The following is a 23696-nucleotide window of genomic DNA, read 5'->3' on the forward strand; positions in this document are numbered from 1 at the left end:
GCATAGCTGTCAGATAAGAGTAACAAATTATTACTACTTTAAATGCTTGTTTTCCCATATTTTTTTTATACAAAACAAATCACCTTCTCATTCTATTCTAAAAAAATAATAATCAAGTGATAAGATATTATTTAAATTTAACATATGATTTTTGTAAGTCCGGCGTAAAATATAAAATTTATGAAAAAAAAATATTTATAAAAATTTTAAAAGAAAGTATAGTGTGATTAAAGTAAAGTTGATTAATAGAATAAAAAAAATATTGTTTTTAATGGGAATTATTTTTCCAATGAATTTGCAACTGAAAGGGAGACAAAAAAGAAAAGATAAATAAAAAACCTTTGTAGTATAATATAGGTTAATTAAAAAGGTTAAAAAAGAAGAAAACGGGATCCAATGAAGTAACGTGAACAAATTATTAGTAGCTCGTAAATTCTACACACGGTTAACATAATGAACACAACAGTAAAAGTAAAACAAATTATGACCCCAATTGCTAATTAACCACATGGCTAGAACTAGGACCACCTTATCCTCAAATATAAAACTTTCCAAATTCATAGGACTCTTTTTATTTGGAGTGTAGTATATAATAATATACTTTACATAAAATACTTGTCTATACTGAGTGAGTTTATGACCCGAGTAAGATAAAAGAAAAAAGAAAAAAGAAAAGAAGAGGGTAGAAGAAAGAAGCCTTTTGAAGAGAAGCTTGAATATGCGTGAAGAAGATGGAAAAAGAAGAAAGAAAAGTTGACACTAACTTAAGCTTAAAAAGGAGTATTTGGTGAGGTCTTTAATTGTACTTTTTAAGGGAGTGAATTGATGATTTCCTTAAATTGCGCACACTTTGAAAAGCTTTATAGGGGTATTGATGAGTTGCAAGCAAGCACCTTTTATGTGCTCTTCTTTTTTTAAATGCTGCAAATTGCAAATAGACCAACACACACACACACCAATTGCCATTTGGTAATTATTCTAAGACCAAATTATACCAAATCCCAATAAAGTTGCAGTCTTTCACCTGCAATTTTATGCATGTTTTACCATCAAGTACGACCATGCATCTGCACACAGTCCTCCCCTCCTCAGGAGAATTCAGATTCATTAATTTCTGCCTACATGAATTATCTCATCAAGTCCTCTCTCTCTCTCCTCATGCGTGCTTTCTGCTTCCTCAAAAGTTGAAAACTGTATGTAATGAGTGTAATCTACTGTCACTCTTGAAAGTTTGGACATCATGGAAAATTTCTGCGAAGGATACTTTGGAAAGATTGATTAACCAGATACAAAATGCCAAAATGCTGTTGCTCACCTTTGAAATCAACTGGAAATAGACGTCTAAAAATTAAAAATAAAATTATTTCATGTTTATTTTTTTATGTTATTAAAAACTGTGAAAAAAAGTGTACATAGTTTTAATATAAAGTTTAAACAATTTAAAAATGAAATGATTGAAAAAAATAATTAAAAAACAGACATGAATCCATTCTCAATCCCCAGATTGACTCACACATAAGCTAAACTGAGAAAGAATAAGTCTCTTCAAATCCTTTTAATTTCTTTAGGCTGGCATGAGCTAGCATGGGCCACATGACTTGACAGGACTAAAGAGACCTAGGCCCAATAATCACTAATTGTAATAGGGCCCCAATCTTGCTAACGACTATCCCACACACTATCCCAAGACATTATGCAAGTTCCATTGTCCTGCCAGATTTACAGTAGTGCGAGATTATCAAGTCCCGTCCCACTGCCACGTACACTCAAAAAACTAACTTTCAATGTCTACATGGTGATTCTCCTCTACAAAATTAATTATTTTAATAATATTTAATAACTTTTCACGGCTGTTTTAATAACATTTAATAACTTTTAATAAAACATTAAAAGCTAAATGTTAATTTTTAAAAACTATTTCAAATGTTATATTTTCAAAAACTATAAAAATTAGCATTTAGCTATATTAACAAACATTATAAAAATTAGCCTTTAACATTTAACTGAAAGTTACTTAAAAAGCTGCTGTGAAAGACAACCTATGCTACAACCTGCTTTTCCATTAGCAACATAATGTGAAAGAATGTCTATTTACAACAAATGCATCAAGAAACAGTACACAACAGACCAGCTTTTGCCACTGCCACCTGTGCTCTTTTGGCTACACAACAAACCACCACCAGTTTCTACACATTTTCATAATACATTTAAAGGGAGAGAGAGAGAGAGTTTGGTACAACTCAACATACATGTGAGAGTACACATCAGAAGTGTAATTGCTTACACTGTGTTGCATCTATATCAGATGGACAGTAGGGGCACTTAAAGGTTTTGGAGCTGTTCTTTGACATCTTATTGATGGACTGCTTGCACAGCACATGGCCGCAGGACATCAACATTGGCGGGTTGTCGTCTGTCGATTGCTCCTTGGACACTGGGCATACAAAGATAGAGTGGAACTGAAATTCTCTATCCAGCTCTACAGGCACTGGCAACTGCTTCATTGTCTGCCACTCCTGTTTCTTCCCTGCCATTACGGTCATAAACTTTAACAGAGGCGGTAAACCTTGAAACCCAGCTGCTATTGTCACACTCAATGGACTTTCATAAGACTGCCCCAGAAGATTGCAGAATTGCCTGGCTAGCTCATCGGCCACTAGGTTCCAATTCGTGGGAGAAAGTAATTCGGCATATGGGGAGCGATCGAGCTTTCCAGCCCACAGTAGACAACCCATGAGTTTCTGGATTTCACCCAAATGGTTGGAAGCAAACAGAGCAAAGTGAGTTCTAGCATATGTAAGAGCTTCACTTCTGCTTCCGTTTTGCAGTATTTCCACAAACTGTAAGCGATGTAGTTTCAGCTGAAGGTCTGAACCACTTTCATTAAGCTTATCGGAGTGGGCAGCAACCCATTGTAATGCAGGCTCTAGGTTTCGTTGCTTCATAGCTTCTACTATCAAATACATTTCTAAGAACAAGGATCTCATAGCAACAGTAGATTCCTGTTCCTTGGCCTCACTTATGAAGCAGTCACCGATGTCAAACAGGCCAAGTCGGTAGAAATGGCCTGCAATTATCTGGTTGACAGTATGGGTATCAAATTCAATATTTCTGTAAGCCTTAGATATATCTGTGTTGAAGGATTTCTCAAGTTGCTTTGGGTACTTGCTCAAGGCTATATTGAGTTCCTTCTGTGTGCCTTCAAGCTGACTGAGAGGAGAAATTTCTCGCAGCTTTTTATTAAGTTCACCAAGAACAGATTTGTAGTCAAATTCAGCACCAGAGTGTTCAGACTGTATTGTTTCAACAGCCTTTTCAATTTCTTGCATGATCTGGTCAATCACTTCTTGAGCTTTAGAACTGGACAACTTTTGCTTCTTAGCAACTCGGTCAAACGCATCCTTAATGGGATTCAGATCCATTTTGCTTTTCTATTCACTCAATTAGTGGTTTGAGACGAGAAATCAATATGCAAAACACCTGCATGGAATTACATTAAGAAGAAAATTCCATTAACTTTTGCTTCTTTAGCAACACAATCAAATGCATCCTTAATGGAAAATCCTCCATCAGCACCATGTGAGAGATACAAGATCAACATCTGTAATTAGTAAATATCAATTAAGAGTTTTAACTCATGCAACAAGGTCAAAGTTTTGGTAGTCTTATGTTTGATGTAGCTGGTAACAAAAGTAATAAAGAAAAAAGAGACCACAAACAAGTGAAACAATCCCCAGCATGATATCAAGAAATGATTGATCACAACTGAAATCTGATATCATGAGCATAAACACCAAGAAGTGAGTTTGATCAAAACGTTTGATAATCCTTTCTTGATCAACATTTTAACTCATGCAACAAGGTCAATGTTTTGATCAATCATCCTTTCTTGAGCATAAATCACAACTCATGAAAAATCTGCATTTGATCAACGTTTTTAATAATTTGTCACAAAATAGTCCGAATCAACTAATTATCCTTTCTTGGAAACTGAATTTCAATGTTTGATTTGGAAAATCAAATGCAACTCTCTTGTTTTAATCTGATGTTTGTTATAATTGGTTGATGCACTTCGTTTTTATTATTTGATGCCTAAAATTATGATGCATTACTTCTCTTTTCTGAAAGGTTTTTGCTTTAAAAAATAATTAGTGAATAATTTTGATCTAAGTGTCTTGATGGCTAACTTCAATAATTTTAGATTGTTCTTGAGGTTTGCAAGTTCAATGAATACATAATTCATTGTGTTTAGTTCTGTATGTGACTTGTGCTTTTGAAATGCCAGCAATTTCAGATGATAAATTAGTTGGGCGGCTTTATGTTTTTGTATAAGCTGGCAATTGATTTCTACTTGGTGCTTGAACTGTGGAAATGATGTTTTGATCATTGTATATTAGTTTGAACTTTGTTTAGTGACCTTTTGAGTATATAGCATTGTTGGTTAATTTACTGGATTGAAGTACTGCAGTGATTGGTTTTGCAAGCAGAATTTTTTTTTTTTAAAAGAAAAATCATGGTTGAGAATGAACTTAGCAGTCAATTGTATGGAAGAATGCTTTCTGAAATTTTTTTAAGTTTGGTTGGGGTAAATGCATTGGATTTGCTCTTACAGAAAACTGCCTGTTCTTGAGGCACTCATTATGTTTCTGGGTGGTGAAGCAAGTGTTGGAAATTGGTTACTTTCACTATTTATCTGTATATTGGTGCATACTTCTTAGATGTTCTCTTTTTGAAAGGATCACAATTGGCTGATTTCTTAGAATCTGATCAATTTTTGAATTTCATTTTAGGCTTCTTTGCACTGAGGCTCAGATTTTTACCGAGCACATGTCTAAAATTATGGGGCTAGAGTTCTGCATATGCAATTTTGAGAAAGAATATCTAAAATATATGAAAGCTAGGTGAAAGCTTGAAAGGCCAATTAAAAGTTAATTTTGATAGCATTTTTAATATCAAAATTTATTATCAAAATAAGGAAATCAAATATGCTATGGTAGTGAGTTACTTTCTAGCTGTCATTTTTTTTGCTCCTTGATAAAGCTATAAAATTGTGGAAACAAGGGAGTTTATGGAGAAGAAAGAAAATAATGCAAGTGAATCCTAATGTATATATGCTTGTACCAACAATATGCTTTACAATAAATATATGCATGCAATAGCACATGGTCTTATTTAGGATTCCAGAAAGCATGGTACATGTAAAATTTTATTTGAGTTGAAGGATGATAAGAGAAATATATATTTAAATTGAAGGGACATGGTGGACTAATTATTCGAGTACCTGGAATAAAACAAATGAAAAAAATGAAACTTCTTCAAACATTTTCAAGTTTCTGCTGTCTGACTTTGTTTCACTATTATTACCTATTGAAAGTAATGTATACACTGTGGTTTTGTGCTTTCATGGTGGCTTAGTTGTGTTAGAATTTTCATTTTACTTGTTAATATGCAATTTTACAAGGGCACTGGAAGAAAATTCAATCATTTCTATGTTTCCTAGGAAATGCACTCGAGTACTTGGAGTAAACAAATGAAAAAATGAAGCTTCTTCAAATATTTTCAAGTTTCTGCTGTCTAACTTTGTTTCATTTTAATTTCCTATTGAAACTAATGTGTACAATGTAGTTTTATGCTTTCATGGTGGCCTAGTTGTGTTAGAATTTTCATTAATGTTTATTTCAATTAGACTGATTTTCATTTTACTTGTCAATATGCAATTTTACAAGGGCACTCGGAGTAAATTCAAATCATTTTTATGTTTCCTAGAAATGCACTCTCAAGACTTGGAATAAAACAAATAAAAAATGAAGCTTCTTCAAACAATTGCAAGTTTCTGCTGTCTAACTTTGTTTCATTATAATTACCTATTGAAACTAATGTATATACACTGTAGTTTGATGTTTTCATGGGGGCGTAGTTGTGTTAGAATTTTCATTAATATTCAGTTCAATTAGACTGATTTTCATTTGTCAATATGTAATTTTACAAGGGCACTGTAAGTAAACTCAAATTATTTTTATGTTTCCTAGGAAATGCATTTTCGCTTTTTGTTTTTTTGCCGTCTGTGATTTAGTTTCTGTAGATGTTTCCTAGGAAAACGAAGAATGATCATCTCAAACCCCGTAGGAAGATCGTCAATATTTTCTGAAGTTTTCCGGTATAGGTTACTAATGTTAAAACACGATCCCTAATTCTATTTAAAAGGAAAAACCAATACTTTTGATAAATCCAGATGCCAAAAAACGTAATCAACGATCATAAAGGGGATCAAATGAATTTTGAGAAATCCTAAAAGCAAAATTGACAAATCAAATAAGAAAGGACATAAATTACCTCGAAAATTTTCCAGAATCGATGAAATTGAGTGGAAACTGAGCGAAATCCGTAGCGAAACCCGACGCAGAGCTCGAAGCGAATCCAAACACGAAGAAAAAGCGAAGCAATCTCTCAGATCTAGAAGGCAAAATAAGACGGCGACCAAGGGAAGGTTTGTGGGTGTAGGTTTTCGGGGATAAAGAAGTGTAGACGGAAGGACCCAGAGACAAAGGGGACGCTCGCTAACTTACGCCGAGTTGTGTACTGCGCACCTCCAACTTCATTTTCGTTTTCGCGTTTTAAATTGTTTTAAAATTTCCATTTTCGCCTTTTTCGGTTTTTATCCCGAAAACCCCCTTCCCTTCTAGAGACGATTTTTTGCTATTTATACAGCTTGCGCAAAAGCTTTTAACCTTAACTTCTTTTTATTATTATTTGAAATTAAAACGGGCCCGTTAAAAGCCAAAAACGACATAGCAACAGAGAGCCGAATACAGCACTGTTTCCAAGTGCGTATATCAAATGTTTGATAAAATGCCTAGCTGAGATTCGTGTGTGCATTCCTCTATCAATTGCCTCATGTATGTCTTTCTCCATCACATTATCAAATGGAAAGCCAATTAAAGGGGACGATTTTTCCAGATTTTCAAAGAATTTTTAACGAGGTAATTATACTAACTGAAAATTGTTATAACCGAAAAACAGAAGTTTTTCCTTTACTGGCTAGTCTGCCATTTCAGGGTTGGAAAGCTTGAGGAACTCGGTTCTGTTGGAAGTAGATTACAGTTGGGTTTCAACAAAGGCTTGGTAAATGCTTCCTCGTACTATGTTTCATGTTTTATTTTTTTCAGTTCACTTTTGCCTCTTTTATCGACAAGGAATTCAACAACAGAAAGTAAACGAATGTGTCGTTCGCGGAAAAAACGACAATTGCTTTTGACTTTTTGGGAAAACGTTAATTAGACACATTTGTTCATTTTGCCACCAAATTGTTTGGTCAACGAGCGTGCCCATTACTGCCAAAGAGAAGTGCGTAAGGTATCATCTTTTATCTCTCCCCACCACCTCCATCTCATCTTTCTTTCACAGCCATGGCGGCGGGCACCCTTTGTTTATGAAAGTACAATCCTGGCCGTTAAGCCTTGTAAATGTCCCAATATTTCGTTGGTTGTATCAAGAAGGAACCGAACGACAGAAGGTAAAAGAATGTGTCGTTCGCTGAAAACGACAATTGATTTTAACTTTTTGGGAAAACGTTAATTAGACGCATTTGTTCGTTTTGCCACCAAAGTGTTTGGTCAACAACGAGCGTGCCATTACTGCCAAGGAGAAGTGCGTGAGGTATCATCTTTTATCTCTCCCCACCACCTCGATCTCATCTTCTCCTTTTCCCTTTTATCTTCTTCGTCTCCATGCACTGCACCTCTCTCTTTCGATCCCATCGTCTTCATTTCATCGGAAGCATGTAACCAAATCGAGCTTCGAGCCCACATTCGTTGAACTCAAAAATCATCGGTTTCATTATCATTGATCCGGAAATGAACTCAAAAGCCGTCGGTTTCATTACAATTTGGTGGGCGAAATAAACAATTTTGCCTAATTTAAGGTGGAATTTGTCAAAAAAAAAAAAAAAACTCATATGTTTGGGCTTTGATATTAGATTCAAGTTCAAGGGGGTAAAATGAGCCTTTTTTTTTTTCTAATTTTTTTATTTCCTTTTTATTTTATTCTATTTTATTTTAGGCTTTTCTCTCTCCACTTTAACCCACCGCCCCTTCCCCGTCCCCAACCATCGGCTGCACTCACACCAACGCAAGTTCACGTGAGCTTTAAAGTTATATTCCGTAACAGAATATAAATATTACCGACTGTCTGAGTCAGCTCCGGCGGCAATTCCCGTTTGCTTTGATAAGGTAATCTTGTCCCTTTTTTTCCTTGAATTTATCTATTTACAGCACCGTTGGTTTCAATTTCCTCGTGAAAATGTTACAGGAGCGAAAATCCAAGAGAAATAAAAAAAATGTTTAGGACAGCGATAAGGTATTTTTCGACAAAGCCAAAGCCAAAAATGAAACCAATAGAGCTCAAAACGCCACCAGAGCAGACGCAGACTATAACAAGGGCAATTTTTGACATTGTAAAGGAACATGGTCCTCTTACTGTTTCTGAAACTTGGGAAAGAGTCCAGGTATTCCGTATCTGTTTTTAATTTTATATGTTTCCTCTAATTTATTTATTTTTCATTAGTTTCATCTCTAAATTAGCCTCTGTTTGATACTGGATTAAGTTATCTCCCTTGGTTGTAGAAAGTTAGTATCTTTACTAAATTCATCCAATATAATTGCAGTGAAAAAGAGAAAATAATCAAAATGTGATTTCAAATTGATGAAATGGCATCCAAGAAAAGCAAATGATTATTAAATTTAAGTTTTATAAATTCTTTTACTGGTACTGTATAATGGGTAGGCTTAAATTGTTTCCAAGAGTTGGGAAGCTTTTCTCTGTATTTTCTAGAATCAGAAAATGAGTGCTGTTTGTTTTACTGTGTTTGTTAGAGCAAATGTAGAAACAGATTTCATTATTTAGCTTGTTGATGCTTGAATTGATTTTAAATTGCCAATGTTGGTCGTTTTGGATCTTTTGGTATTCAAGGTGCTATAAACTCTTCCACCAAACTTAGACTCTTCAACTAGTCTCTAAATAATAGAGAGACCAGCCAAATCAATATTCCCAATTGGTAATAAACGACAATCCCCAAGTATTGCATTGGTCTTTTCTTGTTTAAATTGGAAGTAATCAATAACTGTTTTTCAGTTTTAACAATTTATGCAATGGATTTGAACTTTATTGATTTCTGCTTAACATAATTCAGGAAGTTGGCTTGAGAGGATTGAAAGGTAAAACCCATATGAAAATAGTATTGAGATGGATGAGAGAGAGACAGAAGCTTAGGTTAATTTGCAATCACATAGGGCCTCACAAGCAATTTCTTTATACAACTTGGTTCACGAAATCTTCCATCAAGTCAGCAAAAGTAATGAATAAACAATCATCTCCAAAGTTGCCTTGACATTACACTGCATCGAGGAGCTTGTACAAAGTATTGTCTTCATTCTCTTCTTGGCAGTCAGTTAGCATTTATGCAGAACAACCTTCTGAATTGCTTATTAAATGAAGTGAGTTTTAGTTGCTTCTGTTTTGGTTGTTCTTTTGTTTGTTGGCTAATTTTTTGTATGATTAATTCTGAGAAAATTTCAGGTGGATAATATACTGCCTTTTGGAAAATATTGAAGAAATTTACTGTAGTAAAATAATAATATACGGTCACTGTTTATATTTTCATCAACAAATGTTTGCTGCAACTTTTCACTGCTTATTATACCAAGATTACCCCAAAACTTTGTTAAATTGAATGTGAAAAATGAGATTCTTAAACTAACTACATTGTGATAGAATCCATGAGATGATTTAATTTGTCTGGATTAAACCTTTGTTTGATAGCCTGATTTATATTCAACTTTGAAGTGCCCTTTGAGTTTGAAATGCTTTGTGGTTGGCAATTGGCACTGTGATTTCATATCCTTTTGTTTTCTTCCTTTTTTGTTGTGATTGCTTTCTAGTTCTTGTTATACGTTAATACATACACATGTAAGGTTTTTGCCTAATGCCTCTTATGCTAGCTGTTTAATCAATTGAATATGTCAGTTAAATTGTTGTTTCGAATTATATAATTTTTAGATTGCCAATTCATGTAATTAAAATAACAATTTTATTGCTCTTATATTCATCAAATATTTAAAATTTTGAAAATAATATGCTTGTCTTTTCAGAAAATTTATTATCCAGTTGAGGATTAATATTTTCTATATATAAATGAATTAGTAATTTATATTTCACATTTATGACTGAGCCGAACTAATATTCGGTATAAATCATGTTACTAAAAGAATTTAAGGGGATCATTCAAGATGGGCTGAGTTTCACTGGGCCCATCTCAATTAGTTACTGGGCTAGTAGGTCATGTTAAGTTGATTAATAAATGTAATGTTGCTTTATTTTTCTTTTTTATTTTTTCAATGCAAATAATTGAAATGCATGTATGAAACTAGAGGTAAAATTTTAATTTCCATCAAGAAAATTTAGATTTATTCCTTAAGAATAATATATATATATATACACTCTAATTTGATGTATAGTCTATCTGCCAAAAATGCAAGTTGCTAAAGCTACCAAGAATTTCCGATGGACCCGCCTGTTTACGTCTTCAAAGCAAAGAATCTAAATCAGGAAGGATAAGAAAATATTGTTCTTTTAATTGCATTAAGCCTAAAAGTTTACAATTCTGCAGAATAATTCCACTTGTAAGGTAGAATTAGGACATCTTCAATTTTTTTTTTTTTTTTTTTAATTTTCTAATTTTTTTTAGAATACTATGATTTTAGAAAATTTTTAATATTGCAAAACTTAAATATCAGCCAAGTATCCTAAAAGTTTAATATTATAAATACACAACTTTAAATATCAGCCGACTATCCCTAAAAAAGTAAAAAATTTAGAGATTCGAGTATAAAAGCATTTATGGATAAAATTAACCACCAATCCCAAAACTCTCATATTCAAAATAATAATAATAATAATAATAATAATAAGTAAATACTCTTAAAAAAAGTATATATAAAAAATTAAATATGATATGAAACAAGAGAAAATAAAGAGGAAAAATAAATACCAGTATAGTTTTTCATTATTTTCCACTGGTCTTTGAAGGTAAAGAAAATGGCATGAGAAATTTGCGTTGTAGATGATTAAATTCATGATTAAACATATAATTAATCCCGTAAATGCCCTGGCTATCCATTGGGATTGTGTAAGTGAAGTTGACACGTTTTCTCATAGTAAGTAGACAGGTAGTTGTAATTGATCCCTTTTTTTCCGCTCTGATTATTTTCTTTGTGGAGTTGAATTTTGGCAATCACATTTATACATAGAAAGTTTTGTTTATCCTGTCACTGCCACTAGTAGATATTTTAATGCCAGTTTGAATTAGTTGGAGGTAATAACTTATCACATCAAAGAAGAATTAAAAAATAATTATACTTAAAAAAATTGATAATTAAAATTTTTATTTCAAACGATTAATTATAGACAAATAAAAAACTATTCTGCAAATATTAAACGCTAGGAAATTGAACAGTTTTATTATAATAATTTGAATTATTTAATTTTATAAAATTCATTTGAAAATTTCATTTATTTTGATAAAATTTGATATAGTTCATTGAATTTGTATAGTTCAAATCTCTATTTATTTTTTATTATGAATATAAAATAAGCTATGTTACCCAATTCAAAGTGACAATTGAAAATGCAATAGCTAGATTATACACCTCTCTCCCAATCAATGATAGAAAAAGGGACATCTCAACCATAAATTACAAATACCTGGAAAATAAAAACAAGACTTTCATGCCTTTTTTCTTGTTTATGATTATTATGCTTTTAATGTTTAGAAGTCGCCCACGCTAACGACTGAAAATAATGGTAAAACTAAACTCAAAAGCATAAATGAGAAGACCGACTAATGCGTCTTAAATGTGTATATATTTCTATATTATTATATTTTAATAAAATTAAATATTAAATATAATTATCATCTATTTATTAGAATTATTAAAATTAAAATTTTTTTACTTTTCAATAAAATGAAGTATAAATGCCTGTTAAATGAAAAATATTCAATAATATTATGAAAATTTTATTTCAATACGATCAATCAAAAAAAAAATATATATATATATATATTTTTTTATAAGGAGGAGGGATAAAACCCAACAAGCAATTACACTATGTTTCTACCAAAATAATTTTAATTAATTAAAGATATTTTAGTACATTTAACTATTCTATTTTCATTCCCAAGTTTATATATATTATATATAGGTAGAGGTAATTGTGTTTTGCCATCCAAAAAATTTTATAAATTTTATTTTGCGTCCAAACTTTACCTTTGAATAGACAGACAAATTATAGATGATAGATTATTAATATTTCTTTCTTAATTAGTTGCAAAATATGCCTTTTCTTCTTACACAAATATTTTCATTTCAATGTAATAGTAAACGGTCAAAAACCTGTTCAAATAATTTTTTTTTTTTTTTGTTGAAATGTTTCTTTTAATTTATTTTATCAACATTTTGGGCTTTAATGCTTCAACTTAGCTAAAGATACAAATTAAAGATTCAAAATTAATATTCCTGTTGGAAATATTTTATTTAAATACTATTTTCGAACCAAGCATGAAAATAATATGCTAAAGCAAAACATAAAACAGAAATACCCACCTTTTCTCGTGTGTATGTCATCATATTTTATCTCAATCTATAATTTAAATGAAAATTGCAAAAAAGTTCATCCCATCCTATCCAAAAATAAGCTAAGTCTATCATCATCTTGTCCAGGGAGGATCATATCCAATCCAGTATTGTTTATTTCTACATTTCTCTCCTCTTGGTTTGGAACTCTCTTTAAAGAATTTATTTTTCCAAGAAACCAAACAGAGCAATTAGATAGACCAACCTTCCCCTAAAACAGACAAATTCTGGGTAATGCCTTTACCTGCACCAGAGCAGACCAGACCATGCCAATCAACGTCACAAAATTAAAATTTAATTAAGCTTGACCACACGTCCCTTCCCTGGTTAGGTACTCAGCTATTTCTCTTTTACAACGTCATTTCCCACTTTAATTAACTTTGAATCTTTGATTTACTCCACTCTTTCTCGTCAAGTTTTATGTTCTCACGTGGAGGATATGTTGTGTTTTGTGTAACTTGTAAGTTTTACCTTTGCTTTTGGTATATAATAAATTTATATGTCATTTGCTCAATTTATGTTTATTCAATATGGGAATTACCCATATATTTCAAAAGGACTTTATCTTTTTTAATCACTTAAATAATAGTTCAAAAGAAAATCCATCAATTCACTAATTTTCTGAGTTGATCCAACGAATCGGGATGAATTTAATAAATATATTTTAAACTCATTTTCTAAACACCGTCAAGTCTTTAGCTCCGTGACTGAAATTAAAATTCTAACAACTCAAAGATGTATTTTTATCTTAATATACTTACTTTCTACTTTAGCTTAATTTAAAAAAAAAAAAAAAAAAAAAAGTCTACGTTAATTTTGTTGTCCAATTCCTCTACCACTAATAATATCATGAATTGAAATGATGGTGCATATCTTGAAGAATTTGCCGCCATAACTTTTTTTTTTCTTTTTTTTTTTTTAATATTATTTTATTATTTTATCGTCAAAATCAATTATTTATTACTATAAAAATTTATATTTATTGTAAAAATTATTTTCTAGCGAAAAAATCTAATATTGTCCTTTTTAATTTTAATTTTATTATTTGAAAAATATAGATATCTTTTTAATTTGTTAAAGGATAAGAGAATTTAATTATATGAATTTATGTAGAATTAATTGTTTTGATAATTAAGTAAAATAAGTTGTTTTGACAGCGGTTACCATCTAAATAAAAAATTTTTGTGGCAACAACCTATGTCTGATATAATTAAACATTTATAATATTTAATATTATTATTAATGAATTAACAAGTAAAATGGATTGTGACATGAATACACGTGGCCATACTTTTTGTTTGAAAATTGAACACTAACAAATCCACGGAAATTTAATAGCTTTTTGAGAGAAAAATGTGGATTTTTTATTTCAATTAGTTGAAAATTATAATCAACTTCGACTTACTTAAACTCTATCAATTTACAAATATATACAAATACCGACACGATTCAGCTATAAATTTATTTTTTGGAGGAAAGATCGTCTTAATTAAATCAGTCTTACCTTTATTACTTTTCTGTTATATACCGGTATTTAAAGCTCCTTCAATGGACATAAAAAAAAATTGAATCAATTTAGAGAAGGTTTTTACGGATAATGAAAGGTCAGTGAACTGGGTAGCTCAGAACACTATTTGTAGGAGCAAAAAGCTTAGAGGATATGGTGTTCCAAATTTCAAACAAAAAATGAGAAAAGTTTTCGGTTAAAACCTATCTTGTTTGATGGAAGAATATGAATTGGAAGAGGAAAGTGTTCCCTATAATCTTAAACAATTTTGGTCTCCTCTTATTCTGCATAAAGTATCATTTTTTCTTTGGAGAGCCATGATTAACAGAATTTCTTGTAGAAGCAATCTGTTTAGCTGTAAGATACTATCAAATCCACAAGACTGTCTCCACAAGTCCTGTGAGTCTGCTATTGAATCTTCAAATTTGGTTCTTTTTCTTTGTTTCTTTGCAAGAAATGTATGGGCGGGTGTTTTAAGATGGTGGAGGTGCAAGTTGGATTTTGCCTAGTTCATTGATTGATTTGAGTTGGCAATGACAAAGTATTATTAAGCTTAAAGGATGTTCCGCAATTTGGAATTCTTTAGCGGTGTAACTTTGCCGTATTTACGGTTGGCTAGAAATGAAGTATTTTTTAATAGTAAAAGTAAGAGCCCGGAAGATGTTGTGGATGTGATCGAAGCTAGAAGTTTCGAGTTATTAAAAACTAAAAATCAGATTGGATTTTTTAACTTTAGCAATTGATATGTTTTCCAATCGAAGTGTGTGTAAAGCAGGTGCTATTGTTGGCAAGAAGGTGTCATGTTCTAGGTTAATCCAGTTGCAGGATTATTGAAGTTCAACACTGATGGTTCTTTTCTAGATAAACCAGGTTTAGCTGATGTTAGAGGTGTATTAACAGACAGCAATAGCTTGGTTAAATGTTTTTATTCCGTTTTGTTTGGATCCTAGATTCCAATGAAAGAGAACTCATATTTTCAGCTATAGAGATTTTTTTGGCTCGTGTGTTAAGAATTATCTTTTGATTACGGAATCTGATTCAAAAAATTCTGTATTAGATTTTTTAAAAGTTTAAGCGGATTTAGAAATATTCGAAGAAATTTAACAAGTTCGGTCATATTCCGTCTCAATTTAATTAGATTCAATTTGTCTATGTTTTTAGAAATAGCAACAATTATGTAGATAGTTCAGCGAATAAAGAGGTTGATGATGTCTGTCCTTTCATGGTTTGGATTTAACTTCGTTCTTCTCTTCCCAATTTCTCTTTGGTGGGGGTTTGTTGGATTGCTTTTATTTATTTATTTTTCTGTTCTAATTTTCTTCTCTTGCCTTAAGAGGGGTTTTCTAGAATTGTGTATGTTTTTGATTTGGATACTTCTTGTCAATTTGAGGTAGGTTATGGATGTATTAGGTGAGCCTGTTGGCTATGATATAATATTTAACTTATTATCATTTTTTTTTTTTGTTTTCATTATTACTAAATAATAATAAAATTAAGGTTGCTGATAAAAAAAATTTACAAAAAACTAAAAATGATTTTAATTATTTTGAGACAAAATGATTCTTATGTATCCCATACCATTTTTTAAGTGCCCATAAGACAGATATATATAATTTACAATGGATTTAAATGTTAAGGAGATGTAAAATATTTCACCAACTAAGAAAAATTAAAAATAAAATGTGTATGTGTATGGTTGAAAAAGAAAAATCAAATGTTGAATGATTGAATAGAAAATTACAGGAGAAAATGAAAATTGAAAATTTGAAACGGTCCAATCACATTCACTGCAAAGAATGTGATCTCATTCTCATGGTCCCATCCCATTGCAACTTTTTGTTCAGTGGGGTACCATCCCAATTCGCAAATTTGGTGTCGGTTCATAGTAAGGTAATTTTATTCTTACCTAGCAAGGTAATTTTCGTATTTATCATTATAAGTTACTGTTACCACTCACCACAAGTCATTATGAGTTTTTGTAAATTTATTTTCTTCAATTTAACTTTCATAAAAATTTATATATAATTTAATTTCAAAAAATCCAACTTCCTTTAATATTTAATGAGATATTAATTAATAAATTCACTTATTAATCAAGTTAATTCTTAAAGTTTAATAAATAATTGATTCATTAGTTTGGCGCCATTAATATAAAAGCCAATTATAAATATATTGTGATTATAAATATTTGTTAACCAATATATATATATATATATATATATATATATATATATATATATATATATATATATATATATATATATATATATTTGTTGAAGTAAAAAATCTTTTAAAAATGCAAGTCTTGTGACCAATTATTATATAGTTGATTTCAAATTTAAAAAAGATATATTTTGTACGCTAAGACATAATCTAATGGTAGGTGTACATACGATTTGATAATAAACTCAAATTCGAATATCTTTGCTAACACTAAAAAAAATTCTCCTAAGCAAACTTGGGTTCATAAGTATATTAAGCTTATCAAGCAAAGCAAATTTTTTTCTAAAGTAAATCTCAAATAGTTTATAAATAATTTGACTCATTTACTATTTTAATAGCATCCATTCTAAAGTCGATGTAGTAAAAGTAATATAATCTATAATTACTTTGGTATTTATTTATTTAATACATTTAATTTCTATAAATAATATGAGTTGAAGTCATTGTGATTTCAAAAAATAAAAATAAATAAAATTTTATTTATCTTGATATGTTCATTATTAATTTATGTTTACTCAAACCGAAAAAAATATTTAAAATTAAAAAAGAAATACTGGATATAGGAATTGGGTCGTGATTTATTTATTCGCTTTAAAGAAAAAGAAAAAGGAGTTACTTGGTTCCAAAATTTGACCAGTTAGTAATTGGTGGCGGTATATCTGGTCTTTCCAATCTTGCCACGGTAGTTTTGGTGGGGACGCTTAAACCTCGTATAGTTTCAGGACAGGGACGGATGACGTGGCGCTTCACTTGGCAGCTGCAATTGAATCGGAGATCGAACGATAAGCGGCTGACATGGACGTGATTGATGTGAAAGCTGCAGGGGATTCTACCGTTCTTACTGTAGAGATTCGGGTATTCTTGTCTTTCTAAGGAATATGTCCACCTCAGAATCTGATTCTCTTTCATTGAATCGACGGTTCCAATCAAAGAATCAAAAGCTCTTCTGTAGTCACCAATTATGCCTTGCCAATAGATTTGTCCAAATGCTACTTTTTATTTCTAAAAGAAAAAAAAAAAATTCTCTTAAATTGTAGTTGAACTAATACATGACTATCTTTATTTTTAAAAATTAATTGTGAGATCTTTAATTGTATAATTCTGCTAATATTTTAATCTTTTCATTCAAAAGGGAAAATATCGAAATGTCAATAAAACGATAAATTAATGACTTCGTAATTAGTTTAACTATAATTTAAGAATCGGTTTCTTAGTAAATTTAATAGTAAAAAGAGATTATATCGACAAAATGACTAAATTGTTAAGAAAAACATAGATTATATACTTTATAATTAATTTTTAGAAATATAAATTAACATGTGTTAATTTGACTATAACATAACAATTAATTTTAATTTTACATTTTCTATAATTAATTTTTTTTCAACTCAAACAATTAAATAAAAAATCTTGCTGAATTAAGATATAAATTTATATTTAGATAGCACAATTTATTCTTTATATGATTTCAGTCATTTTCCATAATATTTAGTAAGCCATAAATATTACACTAAAAATATGTTTTAATGCATATCATTAGAGCTTACCAAATATAACTTTTAGAAAAGAAAAATCACTCTTTTGCATTTGAAATTTATTTAAAACAAAGATGTAGAACAAGATAAAAAGAGTAAAAAGTCTGTTTCAGGCTTTCAGCTTACAAAATATAAAAGCAGTCACTCTTTTATATCTGCTTGTTTGCTAGATTTTTTGATGGACAACAAGTAAAGGAGAGAGCTGTACATATTTCAACCATTTTGTGCAATTAATTTTTCCGCTTAATGTTGTATTTAAAAATAAATAAAAAGGATGAGCGGTCTGTAATTTAACCACTACAGACAGCAAAGCGGTTTGGGTTGCGGCGATCCGAAGCCGAATATTAGGTCTCACGTCCTTCCATGCGTAAATATCACACAGAATTTCACTGGTTTTTACCTTTTACAGAAACACAAAGCTAAAATCGCGAGGATAGTCACAATGAAACCGGAACTGAAACGCTGATTTAAATTTGGTTAAAACACTGTTTTAGATTCCAGACTTTGCGTGTGGGGGCTACGTCAAAAATTGCCGTTCTCAAATTTTGCGCGTACGCGAGTTCTTTTACCAAGAGGTATCAATTTTCTGATCGAAATCAAACATTTGCTCGAATTAAAAAATAGAATCAATTAAACATCTGATTGCAAGCTTATGTTATAATAAAATCAATTTGCAAACTCAATTTTCAGTAAAAATGGTGTAATTTAGAGGGTAAATTGAGCACAAATTAAGTAGAATCTCAACTAAAATATACACTAATTCCTTTAAATTTGACCCAATTTTTTATTCGTCTATGATACTTTTTGGCTTAGTTCGTCAATAGTTTTTTTAAGTAACATTTAATATTTTGATTGAGGTCAAAATAATACTTCTATCATTTGTACTATTTGATGAAATAACATTTATACTAATGTTCTGAGTTTAAATGGGCAGATTATAAAACATTATTCTTTTTAATATTTGGCAAAACGTCAGTTAAACATTTAACGGCTAATAACTATTAAAATATTTTGTTCTATAATACTTGTCACATTTGAAATTTCACGTCTACAAAGAAAACTATCAAATTTGTCCAAGTTACAATAAATTATTGAGTAAATTGACTATATTGTCCTTAATTAATACTAATTCTCTAAGAAAAATATTCAATTTAAGTAATAATTATTAGTCATATATAAAGAGTAAATATGAAAAAAAAATTGTTGCTCCTTAAAAACCACAAATATGATAATTATTTTGGAATAAACTATTTTCTTAGATGTGAAAAAACTATTTCTCAAATGTGAAAAATATTATGGAACAAAGGTAGTAACTAATTTTGCTGAACATAACTGAAACACCCTGAATTTTTATTTTCAAAACTTTTAAATTTTTATTAAATCAAAAATCGCAAATTTTGGCCGCGTGGGTTGCAATTGTAACATAGTCCCAATTCGAGCCCAAATTTTCGAATTGGGCCTAAGCCCAAAACAATTCATTCGGGAATTTTCGATTTGAGGACAGTTAAAAAATTTTCGAGAATAACGTGAAACACCAGGATTAATCTATTATATATATATATATATATATGAATTAATTATTCTAAATTAAAAATCATTACTATTAATACTTGTATTATTAAGTAAGTGGAGGAAAGGTTGCAAAACATAATAAAAATAATTAAAATAAATCAAACCGGACCTGGAAATTTAATCGATTTATCGAAAACCACACGAATAATAGGAAAAACACGAAAACCGAACAAATGAGATCAGATCACTAATCGGACCGAACCGGTTCGAATCGAACCGGAATGGCCCAGCCCACTTTCCTTCCTTCCTTTTCTTTTTCCTTTCTTTTCTCTCCTTCTTTTTCCCTTCTTCTTCCTCGCGCGCGCGACAGTATCTCCTCTCCCTCTCCTTCGCGTTTCCGGCCACCGCTCAACAAGATGAAGGCGGCGATCGGTTCTTCTGGCGATGCTGGTCACGTTTCCAACTTCCCCTCGCTCCGATTGGACCTCCAGCGGCGCGAATCGAGACCATCTCCTCCGACAGTCATACTCTTCGATCTCCGGCGACTTCTCGCCATTTCCGACGGGCTCAAGGTGAACTGAAGGTCTCGATTGACTCCTCTCCTCCACGTGAACAATTCCCCTCCATTGGTACGTGATTTTGCTTGAGTTTTGATGAACCACCATGGATGGCGGCTTGAAGGTGGCTGTGGAGGTCGATCCGGCCAAACGAGCCACTGCCTCATCAAACCGATGGTAGATTTGGACTCCTCGCGAAAATTGGAGTCAGGTGGTGGTGACCTTGCAATTTTCTGGGCGGTTTAGCTTTTCCGGCCACCGTGCACGGCGGCCGGCCGGCGGCGGTCCGGTGACCGGCCGACGGCACTCCGGCGAGGCCCCGAGAGACAGAATCCTCTTCCCTTCGCGCTGATCATGGAATCGTCGCCCGATTCCCAATGGGTACGTTCTAAAACTCAGTTCTCAATTTTTATATATAAAGAATTAATTGAATTATTTAATAGACTAAATTGAATAACAAGAGATTAACTTATTGGATTAACTTGAAAATATATGAACATTTATAGTCTTTTGTAAATAAATTCTCAACCTTTTCTAGTATATTTCATGAATTTTGTGATTTAGTGGGTGATTTGGTGTTATTGAGGTAATTTTTATTTATAGGCTAAGAATTGGATAGATGGCAACAACTTGTGATTAGAGAAATTGTAGTTTTCGGTTTAATTAAGTTCATATATATGAATTTTTAATTACTGTTGAGGCAGCAGCTAGTTTAGTTATTTTGGTTAAATTTTGCTTAATGAGTAGCAAAGGCTATAGTGTATTGAGTTACAAATTCAATTCGTGCTAAGACTTGATTAGCTAGAGTATACCTATTTAGTTATGCTTAATAGATAATTTAAATAGGACGTTTCCTATAATCTTGCTTGGTGAGGATAGTGATTCACGGATTATTAAGTTGTTACATAAGATTCTAGTTAATGTTGGTCAAAGAAATATGAATCATAACTTGTATGATTATTGAAGGTATATATGATTGGATAGTTTAAAGAAGTAGAATGTGGAGATTAAACAAATAACCATTTTCATTTAATTGCGTATCTATTTACTTATTTGTTTAATCTTAGTAAAGCTATGAATATTTTTGTATTAGTAGTAAACTAATTTGTATCGATGTTGAAACCATGGATTAAGTAAAGCTAAGGTTTTGTATAGATGGTTAAATAATTATTTGTTACTTAGTTGGAGGAAGGGAGAATAAATTGATTGATTGCCCGACGGATGGGCTGTGTGCTTTAATTGATAAAGATATAATGATATTGTGATATGTGAGCAGGTAAATAGTCCTATTTTTAGGGGAGATGCTGCCGAAATTTCGATAGAACTTAGACTAGTTTTAAGTAATGACACAATTAATAAGTCTATTTAGATTAATTCTATAACTTAATAAATATTAAATAGAATGCTCTAACTATTTAATTATTTTCATTATTATTCATCGAATTATTCAATTATTTATTTATTTCCATTATTATAATTTATTTAATTGTTTGTTTATTCTTAATATTATTTATTTATTTATTATCTTTATTATTCATTTAATTATTTAAGTATTTAATTATTTTCATTGTTATTGTTTATTATTATCATTTATTTTATTGTTGTTATTTATTGTTAATGGTATTTATTTAATTATTTAATTGCATTTGAGAATGGATGTCTAATTGTGCATTGCATTACGGTGTTCAACTGATCAATATGTCTGCATTTGATTGCAATGTTTGATTAATTGTGTTGTGAAAATGCTATGCTTTGTTTGTGTGGAATTGGGATGAAGTGGACCACCATGGGTTTGTGAGGACGGTCTGTGATATGGATCCGGTTATGATATGATACTTGACCGTCGGCCGGGAAAATGGGAGATCGGCGCCCCCTTGTGCACCTGATGATATAGATTATATGGGAATTCACAGGATGGCTTCTTGTTGTTGCGCACCTGATAATCTAGATTTGATTGTAGCCCGCAGGGTGGCCTCCTGTTGTGAGCACTTGATGATCTAGATTGGATGGAGACCACCGGGTTGCCTCCTGTTGGTATGGAAAAGAAAAGAGAGAATGGAAAAACAATGAGAGGACTGGTAAGTGAGGATTAGACCAGTTGGCCGTATGGGGGATCGGCTCCCTGGTGCACATGTATGAGAGGGCGAGCCATGTGTGAGGACGGCTCGTTGGGGTTTCAGGTGGTGCCACTGACTAATTTCCACGTGATGTGATTATATGAAGATGTTTATGATTGTGAGTGCTAATGATATGTCATTTGTGTGACTGGCTGCGTGAGCATATAACTAGTCGGATGACTAGATTGATATGTTTACATATTTGTGTGACTGCGTGTGTTGTGCAATAATTATTACTCCTTAGAAAACTCACATGTCTTGTTTAAATTTTTCAGGAAGTAAGTTTCTCTTTAATTCGGTTAAGCTATGTTCCTTCGTCGCAGAGCTATAAAGAAAATTTTCCTAGACCAATAAATATTTTGCTATGTGTCTAGATGTATAAAAATCTATGTATATCTATTAGTTAGTGACTCCGCAGTTGTAAAATTTGTATATAATTAATCGTGTATTAACATAGACAATATATTTATGTAAGCTCATATTAAATGTGGTGTATTGTTAATTGGGCCCAAACTATGGAATGTTGTAGCTAATAAATTGGGCCGAGATTTAATAAAATCTTGAGATTTATTTCCTACAAACATGGGCTGAATGTTTAATATTATATTGAGATAATAAATTTTTTGGTGTTTCAGGCTTACTACGGGCCTCGGGGGCCTTAAGCTTACCTGGGCCCTAGTGCCGGTCCGGCCCATGGAATTGGGTCGTGACAATAACCTTTAAAAAGTTAAAAAGTAGTACTCATTTTATCCTAAAATACAAGTCATTTTAGGGTAATATAGTTTCCCCTAAAATATAAATCATTTTAAGTATTTTAAAGAGTAATAAATATTTTTTTAAAAATTTTTTTACCTTTATTTATATTGAATACGATATAATGATGTGAGATAGAAATAATGACATAAGATGAAGAATGATTTTATTATAATTTAGAGGAATTATTTTTTTCTTAATTCTCGTGCAAAAATATTAATTAACTGATTTTATATTTTAAGACGGAAAGAGTATTAATTATTTAATTATTTCAACTTTACTTTTATCTCTTTGTAAGCAGTATAATTATCCAATCTTTTAGTATTTTTACTGAATAATATTAATTATTTAAAAATTAATAAAAGATTAATTTAATCAATTACTTTTTTTTTAGAAAAATAAAACTAAAATTTCATGAATTGAAAATTGTATGCATATACGGGATACAAATCAATATGTTTTTATATTTTTATATATGAAGCCCAATAATAAACTACTTATACAAAGAATAAAAAAACACAATCTTGATTTGAAATATCTGATTGAGTTGACAGAGTATAATATTTGTGTCATAGGCGATCGCTTGCTCCACTTGGTGGCTTTTCGTCCTCACTGTTCGACTCTATGGTTTTTCTATAAGTCCGATCTAATTATCTTCAAATTTCTTTCTTCTATTGGAGATGAGATCTGTACTTCTTTCTGTATAACTATTCAAATAATAAAAGACGCTAGACAAAATCATCATAATAGTGATAACAATAATTCAGAACTAGATCTGAGGATAAAATTCTAATATATGGACAACA

The 23696-nt window shown here is 31.2% G+C and overlaps 2 protein-coding genes across 4 annotated transcripts; one reads left to right on the plus strand and one right to left on the minus strand.

Moving 5' to 3' along the window:
• Positions 1 to 2042: 2042 nt before the first annotated feature.
• LOC149497877 (LisH/CRA/RING-U-box domains-containing protein) lies at positions 2043 to 6667 on the minus strand. The gene is made up of 2 exons (XM_089719049.1): positions 6334 to 6667; positions 2043 to 3480 (listed from the first exon to the last, which is right to left on the minus strand). The coding sequence occupies exon 2, from the start codon at positions 3420 to 3422 to the stop codon at positions 2265 to 2267; it is 1158 nt and encodes a 385-aa protein (XP_089575175.1). The 5' UTR covers positions 3423 to 3480; positions 6334 to 6667; the 3' UTR covers positions 2043 to 2264.
• A 147-nt stretch (positions 6668 to 6814) lies between these two features.
• LOC149497878 (thiamine-phosphate synthase) lies at positions 6815 to 9665 on the plus strand. 3 transcript variants are annotated; one of them, XM_089719050.1, is made up of 5 exons: positions 6815 to 6980; positions 7056 to 7122; positions 8059 to 8228; positions 8308 to 8503; positions 9188 to 9600. In XM_089719050.1, the coding sequence occupies exons 4-5, from the start codon at positions 8336 to 8338 to the stop codon at positions 9383 to 9385; spliced, it is 366 nt and encodes a 121-aa protein (XP_089575176.1). In that variant the 5' UTR covers positions 6815 to 6980; positions 7056 to 7122; positions 8059 to 8228; positions 8308 to 8335; the 3' UTR covers positions 9386 to 9600. The 3 variants fall into 3 exon arrangements, 2 of the variants coding, with proteins under 2 accessions (XP_089575176.1, XP_089575177.1); XR_016320038.1 differs by lacking the exons at positions 6815 to 6980; positions 7056 to 7122 and having other exon boundaries at positions 7664 to 8228; positions 9188 to 9491; positions 9574 to 9665; XM_089719051.1 differs by lacking the exons at positions 6815 to 6980; positions 7056 to 7122 and adding an exon at positions 7664 to 7921.
• The last annotated feature ends 14031 nt before the right edge of the window (positions 9666 to 23696 follow it).

This window comes from Jatropha curcas, chromosome 3, assembly GCF_041381405.1.
Source record: "Jatropha curcas cultivar XTBG-Jc1 chromosome 3, XTBG_Jcur_1.0, whole genome shotgun sequence".
NCBI classification, from domain to species: Eukaryota; Viridiplantae; Streptophyta; class Magnoliopsida; order Malpighiales; family Euphorbiaceae; genus Jatropha; species Jatropha curcas.